Consider the following 21,608-nt stretch of genomic DNA (forward strand, 5'->3'; position numbering starts at 1 on the left):
AACACTTTCCATCACAAACTGGAGATTTAAATTATCAAGTTTGGGTCACAATAGGGTTGTTCTTTCTTTATTTAAAGCCATCTTTATGGTAAAAATAACCAAAGACTGACTTTTCCCTTCTACCATAAAACAATTTTTAGAAAAGACTAATCAAATAATAGTACCACCAATTTCAATAAGTAATATTTAGAGCAAAAAAGAGAATTTTTTGAGATAATATAAATGATTGGATATTTAGTACACAAAAGCTAACAAAGCAGACAATGAATTTCTTTAACCGTACTTCAACTACAATATAAAGAAACTTTGGGGTAATTCCTACCTTTAGAAATATTCCAGAGAAACAAGCTGTTGCTATATTTACCATTAAAGTGACTTAGGTTCCACTTGATAGCCTTTCTCTTTTACCAGAAATAAAACTGCCTTTCTGGAGAAAGCGAGTCAACAACAAAGCCCATGTTGCCAGAGCAAGCCTAGATTTCTAGCAAATGGGGATGAGGCTATTTGCATTTGTTGGTTTAAGGGGAGGAAGAGTGGGAGGAGGGACTAAGAGGACTGCTAAAGTAATTCGCATATTGTCTGTGGGCTGTATGGACAGTGATCATCAGTCACCTGCTCAAACTTCCCTCACTCCTGCCTTCAGAGAAGAACCAAAGGTTACCCTGGGTCAGAGAATCTGGAAAGAAATGAGAAGACTTGCAAAATCTAACTGCTAACCCATTGCGTCTGTAGACAAAGTTATCCCCGCCGGACCACGTGTCCTAAAACCAAGACATTTTAAAAGTCACAAGAGAACTTGTTAAAATATATCGCAGAACAGAAACAAGAAAGAAACTCCAGGCTCTGCTTACAATTATTGCAGTATTTAACTGAAATACTCAAAACAGAGAAAGGACATTTGGTTTTTTTCAAGATACTTCTTTGCATCACAATAGCCATCTCATTTGCACAAGCAAAACATTTGTTCCAAGCTGTTAGTATGAAAAAAGAAAATATCAGCTGTTTTAAATTTCATGGCTTTTGAGTGAATAATTTGGGGTGATAGCATTTCTATTTCATTTATGCCAAACAAAAAGAGTACTAAATAAATTAAGTATAGCCTGTATTTTATCATAAGCTACATTAAGTGCAAAAATCTAAACAAATACTTAAAATTAAGTGTTCATTCAGAAGCTTTCTCATGGCACTGACACACCTTGAACTTTTTACAGCCTTAATTACATGTATATCTGTTACTTTTGACCCATTATAACATAAAGGAAAAAATGCTGCTTTATGTGGTTTTTACTAAACATACACAGTTGTATAAAAAGAGGGGAATGGGTGGTAGATATGTCCTAAAAACTATAAAATCTTAATTTTAAAACTTAGAGAAAGGTGAAGACCAAGTTACAGAAACCACATACTCCTCTATGCACCCCTGAACAAAAAACAAAAGCAGCCATAATTTCTGGTTTTGTTTCTTAAAAAAAAAAAAAAAATGAGACTGAGGTGGGGGTAGGGGTGGGGGATAGAGTATTTGTTTGCTCAATGGAAGGTCTGAAATGTTTCTCAAAAGACTAACTTTGAAAGGGTTCAAAAGGAAAATTCTACATAGGAAGGGCTTTACAAAATAAGACCACTATATAAAATGACTAGTTACACTTTTTAAAAAGATCAAAAGTTCAGATTCTAAAACCCACTCCCTTAAAATTTTAAATTAAAAAAAAAAACTAAACCATATACACACCACACACACAACCACAAAATAAACCAGTATTCGAAGCAGCTAACAGTGCCCAAGACAATCTCATTTAAAACCTATTCAAAGCATTTTACTTTACTCTTAAGAAACAAGTTCCTATTCATACAGTTTGTATCTGAACTACCAACAAAGAAACTCTAATATGCCAGTTCTATCAAACATCATCAAAAATATTTTACAAAGCTATGGAAGAAATGCCATGTTACCACAGAGTTCTACCTAGAAATTAAAGCTTTTTCTGTGAGAGGTGGGGGCTGGGGAACCCAATAAAACTGAAGGATTTTACCAAGAAAGGAGCTAAGATGGTCACTGATAGGCTATACCACTAGACAGGAATGTTTCCTGATTCTAGGTTTTCCCCTCCTCCACAGTTCCCTATGGACCAGAGGAATTCCTCTAAACCCTCGGGACCCTGCAACTTTATACTCAAAGCATCTGGAAGTTTGCTGCCCTCCTTCCTGGTTGGTCTATGTGGTCACAACTGCATAAAGAATTAGGCTACAATATGACACTTCACACCAGCGTAGGTTGTTAATTTATAACCAGTGATGCATAAATCTGAAGCTAAGTTAAATAAAACTAATTCATTAGTGTTTTAGAAATTACATAAGTTGAAAGTTTAATTTACATAGTTAACTTAAAAGTATTTAACTTTAAGTACCTCTAAAGCCAGGTAGAATGGTTTACAATATAGCAATTTATTTAAAAAAAAAAAAACTTTCAATATACCACAATACGAGAAAAAAATTAGTATTAGGGCAAATATTTCTAAGAATCCTCTGCCTCTTAATATATCCATTTTCTCAAAGACTAGAAACCTACATTTATTGTGTTCATAAATAAAATCATAAAAAATAGCAACCTATTTGTTTAGAAACTTTCCCAAATAAAGACAGGAAACATTAAAATATTAAATACAAAAAGCACACATAGCCTTTAAAATAACATTAGTTCCAGTTGTGATCCTAAGTTGTTAGATTCCGGGTCTTGCTCTTTCACATATTAAATGTGTGAACTTCAATGAGATGACTGGCTATGTATCCTATGTACCAGAGACAAAAGAAAGGTAATATGGGAATAAATCAATAGCTTATAGAACATTCCTAAATTTCTATCATTTTTTTCAGAGAGAATGAAGTTGTAGGATACAAAGGAGGTGGGGAACAAAATGAAACAGAAAACAGCAAGACCAAATAAATTCTTCAAGAAGAAAAAGTCTACAATGGGCCTTGTTTTAGTTTACTTGACCCAGCCTTCTTTAAATTGTCAAGGACACAGCAGCACACATACTTCTTTCCTCTTTCTCCCCAGATACCCTGTACAGGTCCAGAATAAATCTGATGAGCTGTGACAGCACTAACCAGCAGTGAAGGACTTTGAAAGACTGGAGGGTCATAATGAGAGCCAAGAAACAAAAACCTAAATAAACAAGAGGAAAAAAAAAAACACACAGCTTGCTCAATTTTCTAACCAAGGTAAGTTTCCCAGTGGATTTTTCGACCAATGATAAGTCTAAAAAGAACTTGGCTGTTTCTGATTATAGAAGTGTTAACACAGGGAGAAAAAATTTTGTTAGAGTAAGCTTTAAAATATATTAAACTGTATTGCTATTTTTAAAGAAAAAAAAAAGTAAAGCTTAAATAAGTAGTTTTTTTATGTAAAGTCAAACCAAGTGGCATTCATGGATGCCTCATTACATTTCTTTAAAAAATTATCCAAGTGAACTGTCTTTAGTCATTAAGTGTTTGAAAAAGTTTTAAGTGTTATATGGTTAAAAAATGTTGAAAAAGCAATTATTCAAAGGTTGAAAACCAAGCATTTATGTGTGTTTAAGAAATATTCAAAATGGGGGCGCCTGGGTGGCTCAGTGGGTTAAGCAGTAGACTTTGACTCGGTCATGATCTCACGGTTCATGGGTTTGAGCCCAGCATCGGGCTCTGTGCTGACAGCTCAGAGCCTGGAGGCTGCTTCGGATTCTGTGTGTCCCTCTCTCTCTGCCCCTCCCCCACTCACAGTCTCTCTCTGTCTTTCAAAAAATGAATAAAAACGTTAAAAAAATTAAAAAAAAGAAATATTCAAAATGAACCAAAAAATACAGACTTTTTAAAATTTATGAAATTCAACTAGTTTAACATTATTTGTGTGCCTTTTGAAATTACTTAGCTAAGATCCTTAATTTAGACCCTTGTATTATTTAATGTTCAAGTCAATAAAATTAATATTTCTGTACATTTTTAAAGACCATAAATAACATTAAAAAGCAAATGAGAAAAAAGTTTTTACTTTTATGCCACCATACACAAAAATAAACTCAAAATGGATTAAGATTAAGGACCTAAATATGAGACCTGAAACCATAAAAATCCTAGAAGAGAGCACAGGTAGTAATTTCTCTAACATCTGCCATAGCAACATCTTTCTAGATATGTATCATGAGGCAAGGGAAATAAAAGCAAAAATAAGCTATTGGGACACATTAAAATAAAAAGCTTTTGCAGAGCAAAGGAAACAATCAACAAAACTAAAAGACAACATATGGAATGGAAGAAGTTATTTGCAAGTGACATAACCTATTAAGGGTTAGTATCCAAAATATATAAAGAAGTGATATAACTCAACATCCCCCAAAAAGAAATAATGTAATTAAAAAATGGGCAGAAGACATGAATATGCATTTCTCCAAAGAAGACACACAGATGGCCAACAAACATATGAAAAGATGCTCAGTATTTTTCAGCCATCAGGGAAATACAAATCAAAACCACAGTGAGATATCACCTCACACCTGTCAGAATGACTAAAATCAAAAACACAAGAGACAAGTGTTGGCAAGGATGTGGAGAAAAAGGAACTATTGTGCACTGTTGGTGGGAATGCAACTGTGGAAGACAGGATGGAGGTTCCTCAAAAAGTTAAAAATAAAACCACCCTATGATCCAGTAATCACACTACGGGGTATTTGCCCAAAAAATACAAAAACACTAACTTAAAGGGATACACGATCCCCTATGTTTACTGCAGCATTATTTACAATGGCCAGATTATGGAAGCAGCCCAAGTATCCACTCATAAATGAATGGATAAAGATGTGGATATGTATATGTGTCACATACACACACAATGGAATATCATTCAGCCATAAAAAGAATGACATCTTGCCATTTGCAACAACATGGATGGAGCTAGAGACCATAATGCTAAGTGAAATAAGTCAGAGAAGGACAAATACTCTACTCATATGCAGAATTTAAGAAATAAAACAAATGAGCAAATGAAAATTAGACAAAGCAAGAAACAGACTCTTAACTGTAGAGAACAAAGTGATAGTTACCAGAAGGGAGGGGGGCTGGGGGGGATACATGAAATAGGTGAAGGGGATGAAAGAGTACACTTATCATGATGAATAATGAGTAATGCATAGAATTATTGAATCACTATATTATATGCCTAAAATTAATATAACACTGTATGTTAACTATACTGGAATCTTTAAAAAAGCAAATGACTGACAAAAAGTTTTTACTTTCGTGACATTTATTGCTATGTGCAATAAATGAAGCACCCAAATGAACAAGAAAGGAAACAATAAGAAAAAAGCAGGAAAAGGTTAGTTAGCAGGAAAATTATAAAAGAATATTAATGGCAAAGATATATGCAAAGAAAAAGATTCACCCTCACTAGCTAAGAAATGAAAATTTTAAAAACATTTTTTAAATTAGCAAAAATAAGATAATGCCTAAAGTTGACAAGAGAAGGAAAAAAACACTGTCACTCACCTCTGAGGGGAGTGGAAATGGGTATGACTTTCTAAAAGACCATTTGTCAGGAAGGGAGTTAAGATGGCAGAGAAGTAGGGGGACCAGGATTTTCCTCGTCCCTCAAACACAGCTGTATTGAGGTCAGATCACTCGGAACAGCCAGGAAATCGATCTGCGGAGGGGCAGAAGGATCTCCACGGTTGGAGGGAGACCGCTTGGCAGGATCGAAGTGCATGTATGTGAACTGTGGGAGATAAAACGGCATAGGCACGGAGGGGAGAGAACCCCTTCTGTGGAGAGACAAAAGGGAGAGAAAGAGAGAGGAGTTGTGAAAGTGTGGCATCGAGTTAGCACAAATGGAAAACCTCTCTGGAACACAGACTGGGGAACGTGAAATACAGAGAGTGCCAGTGTCTTTTTTGCCAACAGCCTTAGGAGCTGAAACTCGGAGGTTTCAGAAAAGGGCGACTTTCTCCGGAATGGAGCTGGAAGCCGTGGCACACACTACAGGGGAGAAGGGAGCTGGCCAGGAGCGCATAGCATGGTGTAGCGATCTCAGAGGAACACTGGGAGAGAACAGTCCCCTTCCCAGAGTACTTTGGGAAGAGGGTTTATCACACAGAGTGGCTCTACTCCAGAACAGGGGAGAGGAGCCACACTGGGCTGGGTCCGTTAAGACCTGGAGTTCTGAATCCCAGCTGAGTACCTAGAAGGCAGAGAATTGTGGAGCAGGGCAAGCTGATGGCCCTCACTATTCTATCAGCATGGGTTGAGATATCCAGTAAGGGGAGGAGAGATTGGGGTGTTGACCTTTTTCTCCCTGACATCAACAGGGTGGGACTTCAGAGAGCAGCACAGGGGCCCCCAGTGGAGATGGGACCTGCTTAAGCCAAACCCCAAGACCCCGTGCCTGGCAACTGATGATTTATTGGGGCAAGACTGACTGACCCAATGCAGCTGGCCTCTCCACACCAGCATAGTCACAAGTCCCAGGCACCAACAGACAACTGTTTCTGGTTTTTTTTTTTTTCTTTACTATTTTATTTCATGTCATTTCATATTTGTTTCCTCCTTCTTTTTTTTTTTTTTTTTTTTTGGATCAGGCTCATAGTTTCTGACTTGTTTTTGGTCAATTCTTATATTTTTTTTGATCAGGTATTTTTATTTTCTTCTTTTTCCACCCTCTTTCTTCTTCTTTATTTTCCTGTCTCTTTCTCTGGATTTAGCCTTATAGTTTTTTGATTCTCTGTTTGTATTTCTTTTCTCCCCTTTCATTTTTCTCTTTTTATGTAAAGCAGGCTTCCCCCCTCCCTTTCCTTTTTCTCCCCCCAGGGTTACTTCAACAAATAAATCAAAGCACACCTAGCTGAAGGTCCAAACACTCCACCACTAAAAGCAAGGAGGAGCTCTGCAGAGCACTGACCAGTGGGGTAGAGCAGCCAAAATTCAACAACAGAGTGCATGCAACATACACCAGAAACACTTCCTGGAGTACCAAACTCTGGACAGCGTATTACCCCTTTTTAATATAGTAGTACTCTCAGGTGCAGGACACATAACAAGCTTTTAAAATGCAAAAGACAGAAACGTAGCCAAAATGACCAAACAGAAGAATTCTCCCCAAAACAAAGTTCAAGAAGAAATCACAGAAACTTGCTCAAAACAGATATAAACAATATATCTTAACAAAAACTTAGAATAACCATCATATGACTAACAGCTGGGATTGAAAAGAGCATAGATGATACCAGAGAAACTCTTGCTGCAGAGATTAAAGACCTAAGAACTAGTCAGGATGAATTAAAAAATTCTAGATGCAAAATAAACTAGATATAATGACAGTGAGGATGCAAGAAGCAGAGAATAGGTGAAACAGAAGACAAAATTATGGAAAATAATGAAGCTGAAAAAAAGAGGGGAAGGAAATTACTACATCACAAGGGGAAAATTAGAGAGTTAAGTGATTCCATGAAATGAAACAATATCCGTATCATAGGAGTGTCAGAAAGAGTGAGAGAAAGGGGCACATGGTTTATTTGAACAAATCATAGCTGAGAACTTTCCTAATCTGGGGAAGGAAACAGGCATCCAAATCTAAGAGGCACAGAGAACTCCCTTCAAAATCAACAAAAACAGGTCAACACCATGGTATACCATAGTGAAACTGGCAAAATACAAAGATAAAGAGAGAATTCTGAAAGGAGCTAGGGACAAATGGGCCTTAACCTACAAGGGTAGACACATAAGGGTAGTAGTAGACCTGTCCACTGAAATTTGGCAGGTCAGAAAGGAGTGGCAGGAAATAACCAATGTACTGAATAGAAAAAATATGCAGCCAAGAATCCTTTCTCTGGCAAGGCTGTCATTCAGAATAGAAGGAGAAATAAAGACTTTCCCAGACAAACAAAAACTAAAGGAGTTCATGACTACTAAACCAGCCCTGCAAGAGATCCTAAGGGGGACTCTGAGTGGAAAGCAGCAAAGACTAAATAGGACCAGAGGACATGACCACAAACATAAAATCTACAGATAACACAATGGCACTAAATCCATATTTTTCTCACTCTGAATGTAAATGGACTAAATACCCCAATCGAAAGACATAGGGTATCAGAATGGATAAAACAATAAGATCCATCTACATGCTGCCTACAAGAGACTCATTTTACACCTGAGGACACCTGCAGATTCAATGTTAGTGGATAAAGAACCATCTCTCATGTTAATGGACATCAAAAGAAAGCCAGAATTAGCCATACTTATATCAGACAAACCAGACTTTAAAACAATAACTATAAAAAGAGATGAAGATGGGGCGCCTGGGTGGCGCAGTCGGTTAAGCGTCCGACTTCACCCAGGTCACGATCTCACGGTCCGTGAGTTCGAGCCCCGCGTCGGGCTCTGGGCTGATGGCTCGGAGCCTGGAGCCTGTTTCCGATTCTGTGTCTCCCTCTCTCTCTGCCCCTCCCCCGTTCATGCTCTGTCTCTCTCTGTCTCAAAAATAAATAAAAAACGTTGAAAAAAAAAAAAAAGAGATGAAGAAGGGCATTATATGATAATTAAGGGGTCTATTCATCAAGAAGAGCTGACGATTGTAAATATTTGTGCCCCCAATGTGGAAAACCTAAATATATAAATCAATGAAACACAAGCAAACTTATTGATAGTAATACTGTAACTGTAGGAGATTTTAATACTCCACTTATAGTAATGGACAGATCATCTAGGCAGAAAATCAATAAGGAAACACCTCTGAATGACACATTGGACCAGATGGACCTAACATATATTCAGAACATTTCATCCTAAAGCAGCAGAATACACATTCTTCTCGAGTGCACATGGAATATTCTCCAAAACAGACCACATATTGGGTCACAAAACAGTCCTTAACATGTACAAAAAGATTGAGCTCATACCATGCATATTTTCAGATCACAATGCTATGAAACTTGAAATCAACCACAAGAAATTTGGAAAGCACCTAAATACATGGAAGTTAAAGAACATCCTACTAAAGAATGAATGGGTTAACCAGGAAATTAAAGAAGAAAATTTGAAATATACATGGAGACAAATGAAAATGAAAACACAACAGTCCAAACTCTTTGAGATGCAGCAAAGGCAGTCCTAAGAGGAAAATACATTGCAATTCAAGCCTATCTCAAGAACGAAGAGAGGCACCAGGGTGGCTCAGCTGGTTCAACAGCCAAATCTTGATTTCAGTACAGGTCATGATCTCACAGAGTACATGAGTTCAAGCTCCACATCAGGCTCTGTGCTCATAGTGTGGAGCCTGCTTCAGATCCTCTGTCTCCTTCTCTCTGCCTCTCCCCCACTTGTGTGTGCACGTACTCTCTAAAAAACTAAATGTTAAAAAATATTTTTAAAAAAGAAGAAAGGTCCCAAATACACAACCTAACCTTAAACCTAAAGGGGCTAGAAAAGGAACAGCAAATGAAGCTCAAAGCCAGGAGAAGAAGGGAAATAATAAATATTAGAGCAGAAATAAATGATATAAAATTTTAAAAAACCAGATCAATGAAACAGCTGGTTTTTTGAAAGAATAAACAAAATTGATAAACCCTTAGCCAGACTTCTCAAAAAGAAAAGAGGACCCAAACAGATAAAATCATGAATTAAAGAGGAGAGAGATCACAACCAAACAATTATAAGAGAACACTGAAAAATTATATGCCAACAAGCTGGACAATCTGAAAGAAGTGGACAAATTCCTAGACACACACTACCAAAACTCAAATGCTAAGAAACAGAAAATTTGGACAGACCTAAAAACAGCAAAGAAATTGAAACAGTTATCAAAAATCTCCCAACAGGGGCGCCTAGGTGGCTCAGTCAGTTAAGTGTCCGGCTTCAGCTCAGGTCATGATCTCATAGTTGTGGGTTTGAGCCCCTCATCGGGCTCTATGCTGACGGTGTGGACCCTGCTTGATATTCATTCTCTCTCTCTCTCTCTCTCTCTCTCTCTCTCTCTGCCCCTCCCTTGCTTGTGCTCTCCCCCTCAAAAATTAATAAACATTTTTTTAAAAAACTAAAAAGAAAAAGCTCCCAACAAATAAGAGTCCTGGACAAGATGGCTTCCCAGGGGAAATTCTACCAGACATTTAAAGCAGAGTTATACCTATTCTTCTCAAACTGTTCCAAAAAATATAAATGGAAGGAAAGCTTCCGAATTCATTCTATGAAGCCAGCATTACCTTGATTCCAAAACCAGACAAAGACCCCACTAAAAAGGAGAATTACAGGCCAATATCCCTGATGAACCTGGACGCAAAAATTCTCAATAAGATACTAACAAATCAAATTCAAAAGTACATTAAAAGAATTATTCACCATGATCAAGTGGGAGTCGCTCCTGGGATGGAGGGCTAGTTCAATGTTCACAAATCAATCAACGTGATACACCACATTAATAGAGAAAAGGATAAGAACCATATGATCCTGTCAATAGATGCGAAAAAAGCATTTGACAAAATATAGCATCCTTTCTTGATAAAAATCCTCAAGAAAGTCGGGATAAGGAACACATCTTAACATCATAAAAGCTATATATGAAACACCCACAGCTATTATCATCCTCAATGGGGAAAAACTGAGAGCTTTTCCCGAGATCAGGAACATGACAGGGATGTTCACTTTCACCACTGCTGTTTAACATAGTGTTGGAAGTCCTAGCCTCAGCAATCAGACAACAAAATGAAATAAACGGCATCCAAATTGGCAAAGAAGAAGTCAAACTTTCCCTATTCTCAGATGACATGATACTCTACATGGAAAACCCGAAAGACTTCACCAAAAAACTACTAGAAGTTATATATGAACTCAGCAAAGTCACAGGATATAAAATCAATGTACATAAATTGGTTGCATTCCTATACACCAATAATGAAGCAGCAGAAAGAGGAATCAAAGAATCGATCCCACTTACAATTGTACCAAAAACCATAAAATACCTAGGAATAAACGTAACCAAAGAGGTAAAAGATCTGTACACTGAAAACTATAGAAAGCTTATAGAAGAAATCAAAGAAGACACAAAGAAATGGAAGAAAATCGTTCCATGCTCATGGACTGGAAGAACAAATATTGTTAAAATGCTGATACTACCCAAAGCAGTCTATACACTCAATGCAATAACTGTCATAATAACACCAGCATTCTTCACCAAATTAGAACAAACAACCCTAAAATTTGTATGGAACAACAGAAGATCCCAAATAGCCAAAGCAATCCTGAAAAAGAAAACCAAAGCTGGAGGCATCACAATTCCAGACTGTAAGCTGTATTACCAAACTGTAATCATCAAGACAGTATGGTATTGGCACAAAAATAGACACATAGATCAATGGAATAGAATAGAGAACCCAGAAATGGACCCACAAATATATGGCCAACTAATCTTCGACAAAGCAGGAAAGAGTATCCAACGGAAAAAAAAAAGTCTTTTTAGCAAATAGTGCTGGAAGAACAGGACAGTGACATGAAGGAAGAATGATATGGATCACGTTCTTACCCCATACACAAAAATAAATTCAAAATGTGAGAAAGACCTAAATGTGAGACATGAAATCATCAAAATCCTATAGGAGAAAACAGGCAGCAACCTCTTTGACCTCAGCTGCAGCAATTTCTTACTTGACATGTTTCCAGAGGCAAGGGAAATAAAAGCAAAAATGAACTACTGGGACCTCATCAAAATAAAAAGCTTTTGCACAGCAAAGGAAAGAATCAACAAAAGTAAAAGGCAACTGACAGAATGGGAGATGTTTGCAAATGACATATCAGATAGAGGGTTAGTATCCAAAATCTATACAGAACTTACCAAACTCAACACCCAAAAAACAAATAATCCAGTGAAGAAATGGGCAGAAGACATGAATAGACACTTCTCCAAAGAAGACATCCCGATGGCAAACAGACATGAAAAGATGCTCAACATCACTCATCATCAGGCAAATACAAATCAAAACCACAATGAGATACCACCTCACACCTGTCAGAATGGCTAACATTAACAACTCAGGAAACAACAGATGTTGGTGAGGATGTGGAAAAAAGGGGAATGCTTTTGAAATATTGGTGGGAATGCAAACTGGTGCAGCCACTCTGGAAAACAGTATGGAGGTTCCTCAAAAAATTAAAACCAGAATTACCCTACAACCCAGCAATTGCACTACTAGGAATTTATCCAAAGGATACAAAAATGCTGATTCAAAGAGGCACATGCACCCAATGTTTACAGCAGTGCTATCAACAATCACGAAATTGTGGAAAGAGCCCAAATGTCCAACAACAACTGATGAATGGATAAGGAAGATGTGTTATATATATATAAATGTGTGTGTGTGTATACATACGTACACTGGAATATATGTTTTATATAATATATATATTATGTATACATATACACACACACAATGAAATACACACACACACACACACACACACACACACACACACACACACACGGAATACTACTCGGCAATGAAAAAGAATGAAATCTTGCCATTTGCAACAACATGGATGGAACTAGAGGGTATTATGCTAAACGAAATAAGTTAGAGAAAGACAGATGATATATGATTTCACTCATAGGTAGAATTTGAGAAACTCAACAGATGAACACAGGGGAAGAGAAGGAAAAATAAGATAAAAACAGAGAGGGAGGCAAACCTTAAGAGACTCTTAAATACAGAGAACAAACTGAGGGTTGCTGGAAGGGAGGTGGATGGGGAATGGGTTAAAAGGGTGACGGGCATTAAGGACGGCACTTTTTGGAATGAGCACTGGATGTCACATGTAAGAGATGAATCACTGGGTTCTACTCTTGAAGCCAAGACCACATTGTATATTAACTAACTTGAATATTAAAAATAAGAATTTCAACCAATAAATAAATAAATAAAATTTTTTCATACTTAGAAACATATCCCCTAAACCAGCAAACATTCTATGGAAATAATCAGAGATATGCAAAGATATATTCATCACATTATCTATGTCAAACAAAATAAAAGTTTGGTTAAATAAATTAGGGTATAGCCATATGATGTAATACAACATAGAAATAAAATCAAATTTGTAGGGATATACTTTATATGGGAACACAATCACAATATATTATAAAAAAGTTAGAGAGGAAACTAGAAAATGCAAAATAATCTTTTTTCAAAATTATTAATTATTTTAAAGTACAAATGTAACCTACAAATACATTCTTGTTTTTAAAAAAAAGCCACAGATAAAAGCAGAAGTTCCCTTTACTACCCAACACATCTTTCCAGATATAATCACTCCTACAGATTTGATAATACAGCCTTTCAAATCTTTTCTATGTATGTACATACATACATCTACAGTTACATATAGAAATACATATTTGTTTTGTTTTGATTTGGCATTATGCTGTATGGATTTTGGGGGTTGCTTTTTTCACTTAATACATCCTGGAGAGCTATCTTTCTTAGTAAACAGGAATCCTCTCATTCTTCTAAATGATTCTATAATATTCTAAGGAATAACTGTACCATAACATATTTCAACATTTCTTTGATTTGACCATGTGTATGTTCTAAAGCTATTATGTGTAAGACAAAAAGAAGAAAAAGCAGTATGAGGCCAAATACAGATCAAATTATTTGCCATGGTTTTCTCTGCATGCTTTTCTGAATTTTTCGGTTTGAGCATTACTTTTTATATTAGAAAAAACCTGTTATATTAAAAATAACAAAAATAATTTTAAAGTATTATGATTTTAAGAATGTATCACATTACATCTAAAAAAATGATATTTTTAGAGATGCCTGGGTGGCTCAGTCAGGTAAAGCATCCAACTCTTGATTTCAGCTCAGGTCATGATCTCACGGTTCGTGAGTTCAAGCCCCATGTTGGGCTCTGCGCTGATGGCATGTGTCCTGCTTGGGATTTTCTCTATTTCTCTCTTTCTCTCTCTCTCTCTCTCTCTCTCTCTCTCTGCCCCTCCCCAGCTCGTGCTCTCTTTTAAGATAAAGAAATACACTTAAAAAAAAAAAAAAGAAATGGTATTTTTATATTACAGCTGTCACTTAATGTTGTATTGGCTAAAGTAACTGTTTTCTCTACTCAGAGAGTATACAAATAACTCTCTACTCAAAGAGAAATATAAGTATTTCACCTTGTGTAAGTATAGTAGTAACTGTATTAACCTATGTAATGAATAACCAATGCTTGGGAAAAAAATCAAAATGAATCATTTATGCAATGTCTTTGGGTGAGTATCATCTTTTTGTATGTTTATTTATTTTGAGAGAGAAAAGAGAGCACAAGTGGGGGAGGGGAAGCAAGAGAAGGAGAGACAGAGAGAATCCCAAGCAGGCTCTGCACTGTCAACACGGAGCCCAACCCAGGTCCCAAGGTCCTGAACCATGAGATCATGACCCAAGCCTAAATCAAGAGTTGGACACCCAACCAACTGAGCCACCCAGGCACCCCTCAACTAACAATCCTTTTATTTTAAAGTTTATTTATTTTATTTTTAGAGAGAGAGAAAGAGCACACGAGTCAGGGAGGGGCAGAGAGAGGGAGAGAGACTCCGCGCTGTCAGCCCGGAGCCTGACTCAGGGCTGGAACTCAAGAAATGTGAGATCATGACCTGAGCTGAAATCAAGAGGTGGATGCTTAACTGAGCCACTTAGGCGTCCCTCAACTAACAATCTTTAACCATACTTTGCCCAGAATCCTAAGGTTCTTCTGGGGACACCTGTGAATCTTTACAAAACAGAATGTGGCATCAGTGGGCACATCTGTGTTTCTATTCTAATGTTTCCAAGTTCTACTTTAACATGGTTTGAGTTATTTGCATTCAAAATGCAGTCATGAAAAGTGCTTTATAATGTCAAATTATTTGTGCCATTTGAAATCCGTAATGATGATAAAACAGTTAAAATAGAACATCAAAAATTTTAAATTTCTCATACATCAAAATAAACAACTCATCATCTGCATGTGTGGTTTCGCCAAGATATCAAGATTCAACAAAACCCACACCTAGAAGTATCAGAGTAAAACTGCAAAACACCAAAGATGATGTGAAAATACTAAAGTAGAGAAAAAATTAAAGATTACAGAGGAAAAATAATTAGACAGTTAAATTCTAAAAAGCAACGGAAACCAAAAGGTAAAAGAATGCGATCTTCAAAGTCCTGTAAGAAAATGGCTGTCACTCTAGAATTCTACACCTTGAAAAAATATCTTTCAAGAGAGGAGTTGAAATGACATATCCAGATGAACATAAACTGAGAGGGCATGCCACTAGCAGACCCCTCACTAAAGAAAAATCTGAAGAATCTACCTCAGACAGAAGAAAATTACTCTCAAACGAAAGGTCTGAGATACTAAAAAGGAATGAATAATAAAGAACATTTTCAATATGCTGATGAGTCTCAACAAATACTGACTATATGAATAATAATAATAGCTAATAGGATTCCTGTAAAAGATGTAACTAATTAAAATATACAACAGTAACCACATGAATTTGAAGGGAGTAAGTGGGTATTCTAAGTTCCTTTTACTGTCTTAGTACAGACAGTACATCAGGAAGAACTGAAATGTCAAAACTGTGGGTAAATACAATACTTTCCTTCTCTGGAGTTTTTAAATTATGTTCAATGGTTTAACAAAAATCTTACCACTGTCCAATGCCATTCTCGATGAATGTAGAGGAAATACTTAAGAAGATTATATGATGAATGGGGGAGGGTAAAGGAATATAAACTGAGGTAAGGTTTCTAAAATTCACTTTAGTGAAATGTCTAGTGGGGTAAAGGACAGAGGAGGCAGATCTCACAAAGTATCTGTGAAACCACATTTTTTAAAAAACACTTTGCATCTCCTATTTACACAGCTTTCTAAGTCTGGCTTTGCAAAGTAGCCTAGTAACCATGTTTTTAAGACCACTAATGAGCTCTTCTCTTCTCAGTGCCCTAAATTGATTTCTATCTTCTACTCACCCTTTATTTTTGTGTTTCTCAAAGGGTGAGCCTCAAACCAAGTGCAATTGAAACACCTGAATCCCACTCCGGACCTACTGATTCAGAACCCCTGGGTATGAGCTCCAGAGCATCAGCCTTTGTTTTTGTTTTTTTTTTAATGTTTATTTATTTTTGAGACATAGAGAGACAGAGTGCAAGTGGGGGAGGGGCAGAGAGAGAGGGAGACACAGAATCTGAAGCAGGCTCCAGGCTCTGAGCTGTCAGCACAGAGCCCGATGCGGGACTCAAACCCACAAACCATGAGATTGTGACCTGAGCTGAAGTCGGACGCTTAACCGACTGAGCCACCCAGGTGCCCCCAGAGCATCAGCCTTTGAATAAGCTCTGCCTACCAGGTGATTCAAGTATGAGAATTGTCTTAAATATTTACTCACAAGGTTCTGTCCTTAATCCTCTTCTACCTGTTACACATGCACAATTAAAACCACACCCAGGGTGCCTGGGTGACTGTTGGTTAAGTGTCCAACTTCGGCTCAGGTCATGATCTCATGGTTTGTGGGTTCGAGTCCTGAGTTGGGCTCCATGCTGACAGTATGGAGCCTGCTTGGGATTCTCTCTCCCCCTGTCTTTGTCCCTCCCCTACTCACACTTTCTTGCTCTCTCAAAATAGATAAATAAACTTAAAAAAAACACACACCCAAAACTTCCCCCCCTTACTGCTATTAATTGGATGTGTAGCTGCCTACCTCCACTCCCGGCCACTGCCAGTACCTATAATCCCACCTGATACAGAGTATTTATTTGAATGAGCATGATGACTCTCAAACCTGCTTTGTCAGTTAAGATCTATCTCATTCAGGCTCCATACCTGCATTCGCTGCTATCCAATGTCCTAAAGTTACTCTGAATTAGTTAGGATTAAGTTCAGCTAACGATAACAGAAAAACCTAAAAGAATATTGGTTTATACAACACAGAAGTTTATTTCTCTCAAATAACAGTAAGAAGGGGCACCTGGGTGGCTCAGTTGGTTGGTTAAGCGTCAGACTACAGCTCAGGTCATGATCTCACAGCTCCTGGGTTCAAGCCCTGTATCGGGCTCCATGCTGACAGCTCAGAGCCTGGAGCCTGCTTCAGATCCTGTATCTCCCTCTCTCTCTGCCCCTCCCCTGCTCATGCTCTCACTCTCTCAAAAATAAATAAACACTAAAAAATTTGTAAAAATAAATAAATAAATAAATAAATAAATAAAATAATAGTCTGGAAGAGGCCAGTATGAAAATTCTGCTCCACAAAATTCTCAGGGACTCTGGCTCCTTTCTGCTTTCCACTCCACTATGCCTAGAATATGGTCCCATTTCATGGTTCAAGATGGAACTCCACCCAAAACAAGCACATTCCTAGCAGCAGGATAGAAGCAGGAAGATAGAATAGAGAAAGGTACATTGATCTCTAATACACTTCTTGGAAGTAGAACATATGACCTGTACTTTTATCTCATTGACCAGGACTTAGTCTCACGGTCATATGTAACTGCTAGGGAGGCTGTAAGTATAGTCTTCACGTTAGGTAGCTGAATTGTGTTACTAAGAAAAAAAGGGAAACCAGAGGGTGGAAGACTACAGCATTCTTGGCCACACATTCCGAAGTTACCATGTCCCAAACTGAACTCCCTAGTTTTCAGGATATACTGTGCAATTTTATACCTTTGTGATGTGTCCACCCTACCTTTATCTCCTTTCTGCCTGGCAAACTCCTTCTCTTAATACTCACATCATGTATCTTTCTGTGAGGCTTTCCTTTACCCAACCACCTTTCCCTCCAGCCTAAACAGACTGGATGTCTTTGGGTCACTTTTGTATCTAGCATACAATTCTACTTTTGCATTGCTAATTCTAATATTATTTTAAAGTCTATCCCTCCATTCATCTGTCTTCCACTAGAAGGTAAACTCCTTGAGGGCAGAGACTGCCTCAGCATCATATACATACAGATCTATAGCATACTACATTTCACAAAAATCAGCCATTAATATCTGCTTCCTAGAATTATGGCAGCATGGAACTGGTAAAATAAGTACCTAATAAAACGGACACTATGGTATGTAGTATTGTAATATAATGGGATGTGTTAAGAGTCCCAAATCATAGAAGATTCTAACAGCAGTTACAAGAATATGGCTATATGCTTTTATCTAGCCATTGCTCTTGTCTGGCACACATTACTCATTTTCTACACTCATCTTTCTTTTTTTATGGTACAAATAAATAAATCTTAGTTGGATAAATTTTAAGTATGTTTACATTTGATTCTATTAATTTTATATTTAACTTAGATAGATGATTAGGTGCTTTGCTTAGATCCCACTTATATCTCAGCAGTTATTCCATCACAGAAGACCAGTTTAGGCATCTCTAAGCCCTTGGGAGAGTCACTGAGGAGCCTCAATATTTTGATGATTTTTCTCTGAAAGAAAACATCTAGATGATCATAGTATTCAACTTAGGAAGCACAGCATTACAACTGATAAACACCTGAATATAATAACATATTAATTTATGATGGCTTCCATAGCATAAAATTTTCATTGACAGGGAGATTTTACTTAAGACTATCAAAGTATTGGGGTGCCTGGGGGGCTCAGTCAGTAAAGCCTCCGACTTTGGCTCAGGTCATAATTTCACAGCTTGTGGGTTGGAGCCCTGCGTCGGGATCTGTGCTGACAGCTCAGAGCCTGGAGCCTGCTTCGGATTCTGTGTCGCCCGCTCTCTCTGCCCCTCCCCTGTTCGCACTCTGTTTCTCTCTCTCAAAAATAAATAAACATTAAAAACTTTTAATTAAAAAAAGACTATCAAAGTATCAACTTGACTTGCAAAAATTGACCTAAAGTGTGCAAAACATATATATAACAGTTAAGCCTAACCTTTTAAAAACTATCTTTGAGGGGTGCCTGGGTGGCTCAGGCAGTTAAGCATCTGACTTTAGCTCAGGTCATGATCTCGTGGTCTGTGGGTTTGAGCCCTGGGTCAGGCTCTGTGCTGACAGCTCAGAGCCTGGTGCCTGCTTCAGATTCTTTGTCTCCCTCTCTCTCTACCCCTTCCCTGTTCTCTCTTTCTCTCTCAAAAATAAATAAACATTAAAAAAAAATTTTTTAATAATAAAAAAATGAAAACGATCTGAGATATAAATAGTGGAATACTATGTGTAATTTTAAATTGAAATATCAACTACAAAGGTAGCTAAGCACCCCAAAATGGCTACAGTAACTAGACTTCAATGGTCCAAGTGTGACTTGTAGCTTGTCCATATTCTCCGATGTGGATTGTCAATTCAGATTATGATGCTGAGTTGGCCCTCAAGAAATGTAATTATTACCTTCTTCTACCTGTAGTTCTCGAGCCTAGATAGGGCCCTCACTATTCTGTCTGCTGCTCCAGTTGAGCATGAAGTCCTAACCTCAATGCCAATAGCAGTTATATCTAACTTCAATAAAATTTAAAAAATACATAGTTACTTATTATCTTACCTTGAGTTCCTGGTGGTTGTAATACATCTCCTGTCAGGCGACACCACCCAACTGGGAAAATATCTCGACAATCGTACTTGCACCAATAATCAAAAGCTCCACTCCAGCCATCAAATGTGATGTAAATTTCATCTCCTTTGACATCTCCAATCGTTGCAGGGCAGATCATATAAGGGTTCTTTTTATCTATGGCCTCAAGCTTCATTCCCACTTTGAAATTATTTATAGGTGGCTTTGGTGGTTCCTACCAAAACATTAAAAAAAAGTTTTTGTTAAGATGCAATAAGAAGAATTTGCTCAATTGTATTCTTACAACCCTTATCAACCAAAAATTAAACTCCATGAAAACAGGTGTCAGAGATCTCTGTGAAACTCTGCTCTACAACATCTTACTTACTCTGGAGCAAAACCAAGAACATGGAAGGAAACAAACCCAAACTGATAGTAATTCATTTATTCATTTAAGAAATAGGTGTTATATACTAGGTACCAGAAATTTAGGATTCGCTGGTGAACAAAAAATATCAAAGATCCCTACTCTGGTGGAACTTACCTTCTAGCGGCTGTGGTAGTAGTGATCAGGGTGCAGGTGAGGGAAAAAGAGAGAAGAAACCAACAAGAAATTTTAAATGAGGGAATCAAACAAACCCAATTAATGTGTAAATTATAGGGTATGTTGCAAGTTGGTTAAGTCCAAAGAAAAAGGGGTGCCTGGATGGCTCAGTCAGTTAAAAGCCCAACTCTTGGCGTTGGCTTAGGTCATGATCTCATGGTTCATGAGTTCAAGCCCCACACTGGGCTCCATGTGGATGGTGCGGAGCCTGCCTGGGATTATCTCTCCCTCTCTCTCTGCCCCTCCCCTGCTCTCTCTCTCTCTCTCAAAATAAATAAACTTAAAAAAAAAAAAAAAAAAGAAAACGAAAAGGAATAGCATCAGACAACATACAAAAATTAAAAAACCTCCAAGTTTTATTGCAGACACAAGAACATGAAAGTCATATAGCTTGGGGTCATTTATGATATCCAATCCAGAAACCAATATTTAAAAAAATTTTTTTAACGTTTATTTATTTTTGATACAGAGAGAGACAGAGCATGAACAGGGGAGGGTCAGAGAGAGGGAGACACAGAATCTGAAACAGGCTCCAGGCTCTGAGCTGTCAGCACAGAGCCCGGCGCGGTGCTCGAACTCACGGACCGTGAGATCATGACCCGAGCCGAAGTCGGCCGCTTAACCGACTGAGCCACCCAGGCACCCCCAGAAACCAATATTTAAAAAAGCATACTTTAGTTACCAAAATTTAAAGCATGCAAATGCTAACAGGATTCTTAGAAAGCCTAAGTGCAATGTTAAAAGTAACAGCTTTTCTTTCAATTTGGTTTTTATCACAGTAAATAAATAGCACCATCATTAACCCAGTTGCTCAAGCCAGAAGCCTGGAAAAAGCCCTAGACCAGGGGTTATCAGTCCAACTGAACTTCAAAATCACTTGGGACCCCACAGCCAGGATTTTGATTTAATTTGTCTGGGATGGGGCCCAGGCATTAGCACATATTAATTCCCCAGGTGATCCTAATGTGCATCCAAGGCTGAGAACCACCAGGCCAGATGCATAATATTCCCCTTAACACTCACATTCAAAGACTACAACCTGCCAATTCTATCACCTAGATCTCTAGAATCTCGTAACAACATTAAAAGTTAGCCCTCAATTGTTCAGTATATGCCAGGCACGCTTCTAAATGTTTTAATTCTCACAACCCTATAAAGTCAATGCAATTATTATTCCCATTTTATAGATGATGAAATTGATGCATGATTGCCTAAGAATACACCATAAATATGAGAGCAGGAGCTGGATCTTACACATAGGCAGACAACTCCTTGGAACATCCTACCACATCATCTGCCTGGACAACTCCAACTGATCTACTTCAAAGCCCAGCTCTTCTGGTCTCCTTAAGGCTTCCCTGGCCAACTCCTGCCCACTCCTAGGCCCCCTCAAAGAAGATGCTCTTGCCTTCAACTGCTAAACTACCCTTGAAACGTGTTCACTCCTCTGAGACCAAGGGATTCTCAAAAGCAGA

At 37.7% G+C, this 21,608-nt stretch overlaps 1 protein-coding gene across 3 annotated transcripts in view; it reads right to left on the reverse strand.

Moving 5' to 3' along the window:
• Window positions 1-21,608, reverse strand: part of SCML2 (Scm polycomb group protein like 2) — a 104,296-nt gene that overhangs the window by 40,976 nt on the left and 41,712 nt on the right. For all 3 annotated transcript variants that reach the window (XM_049643540.1, XM_049643539.1, XM_049643541.1), the window contains exon 7: window positions 19,521-19,764. In XM_049643540.1, the coding sequence (XP_049499497.1) occupies window positions 19,521-19,764 (244 nt within the window). The remainder of the gene's footprint in view (window positions 1-19,520; window positions 19,765-21,608) is intronic.

The sequence above is a fragment of the Panthera uncia genome, chromosome X (genome assembly GCF_023721935.1).
Source record: "Panthera uncia isolate 11264 chromosome X, Puncia_PCG_1.0, whole genome shotgun sequence".
Taxonomy (NCBI): domain Eukaryota; kingdom Metazoa; phylum Chordata; class Mammalia; order Carnivora; family Felidae; genus Panthera; species Panthera uncia.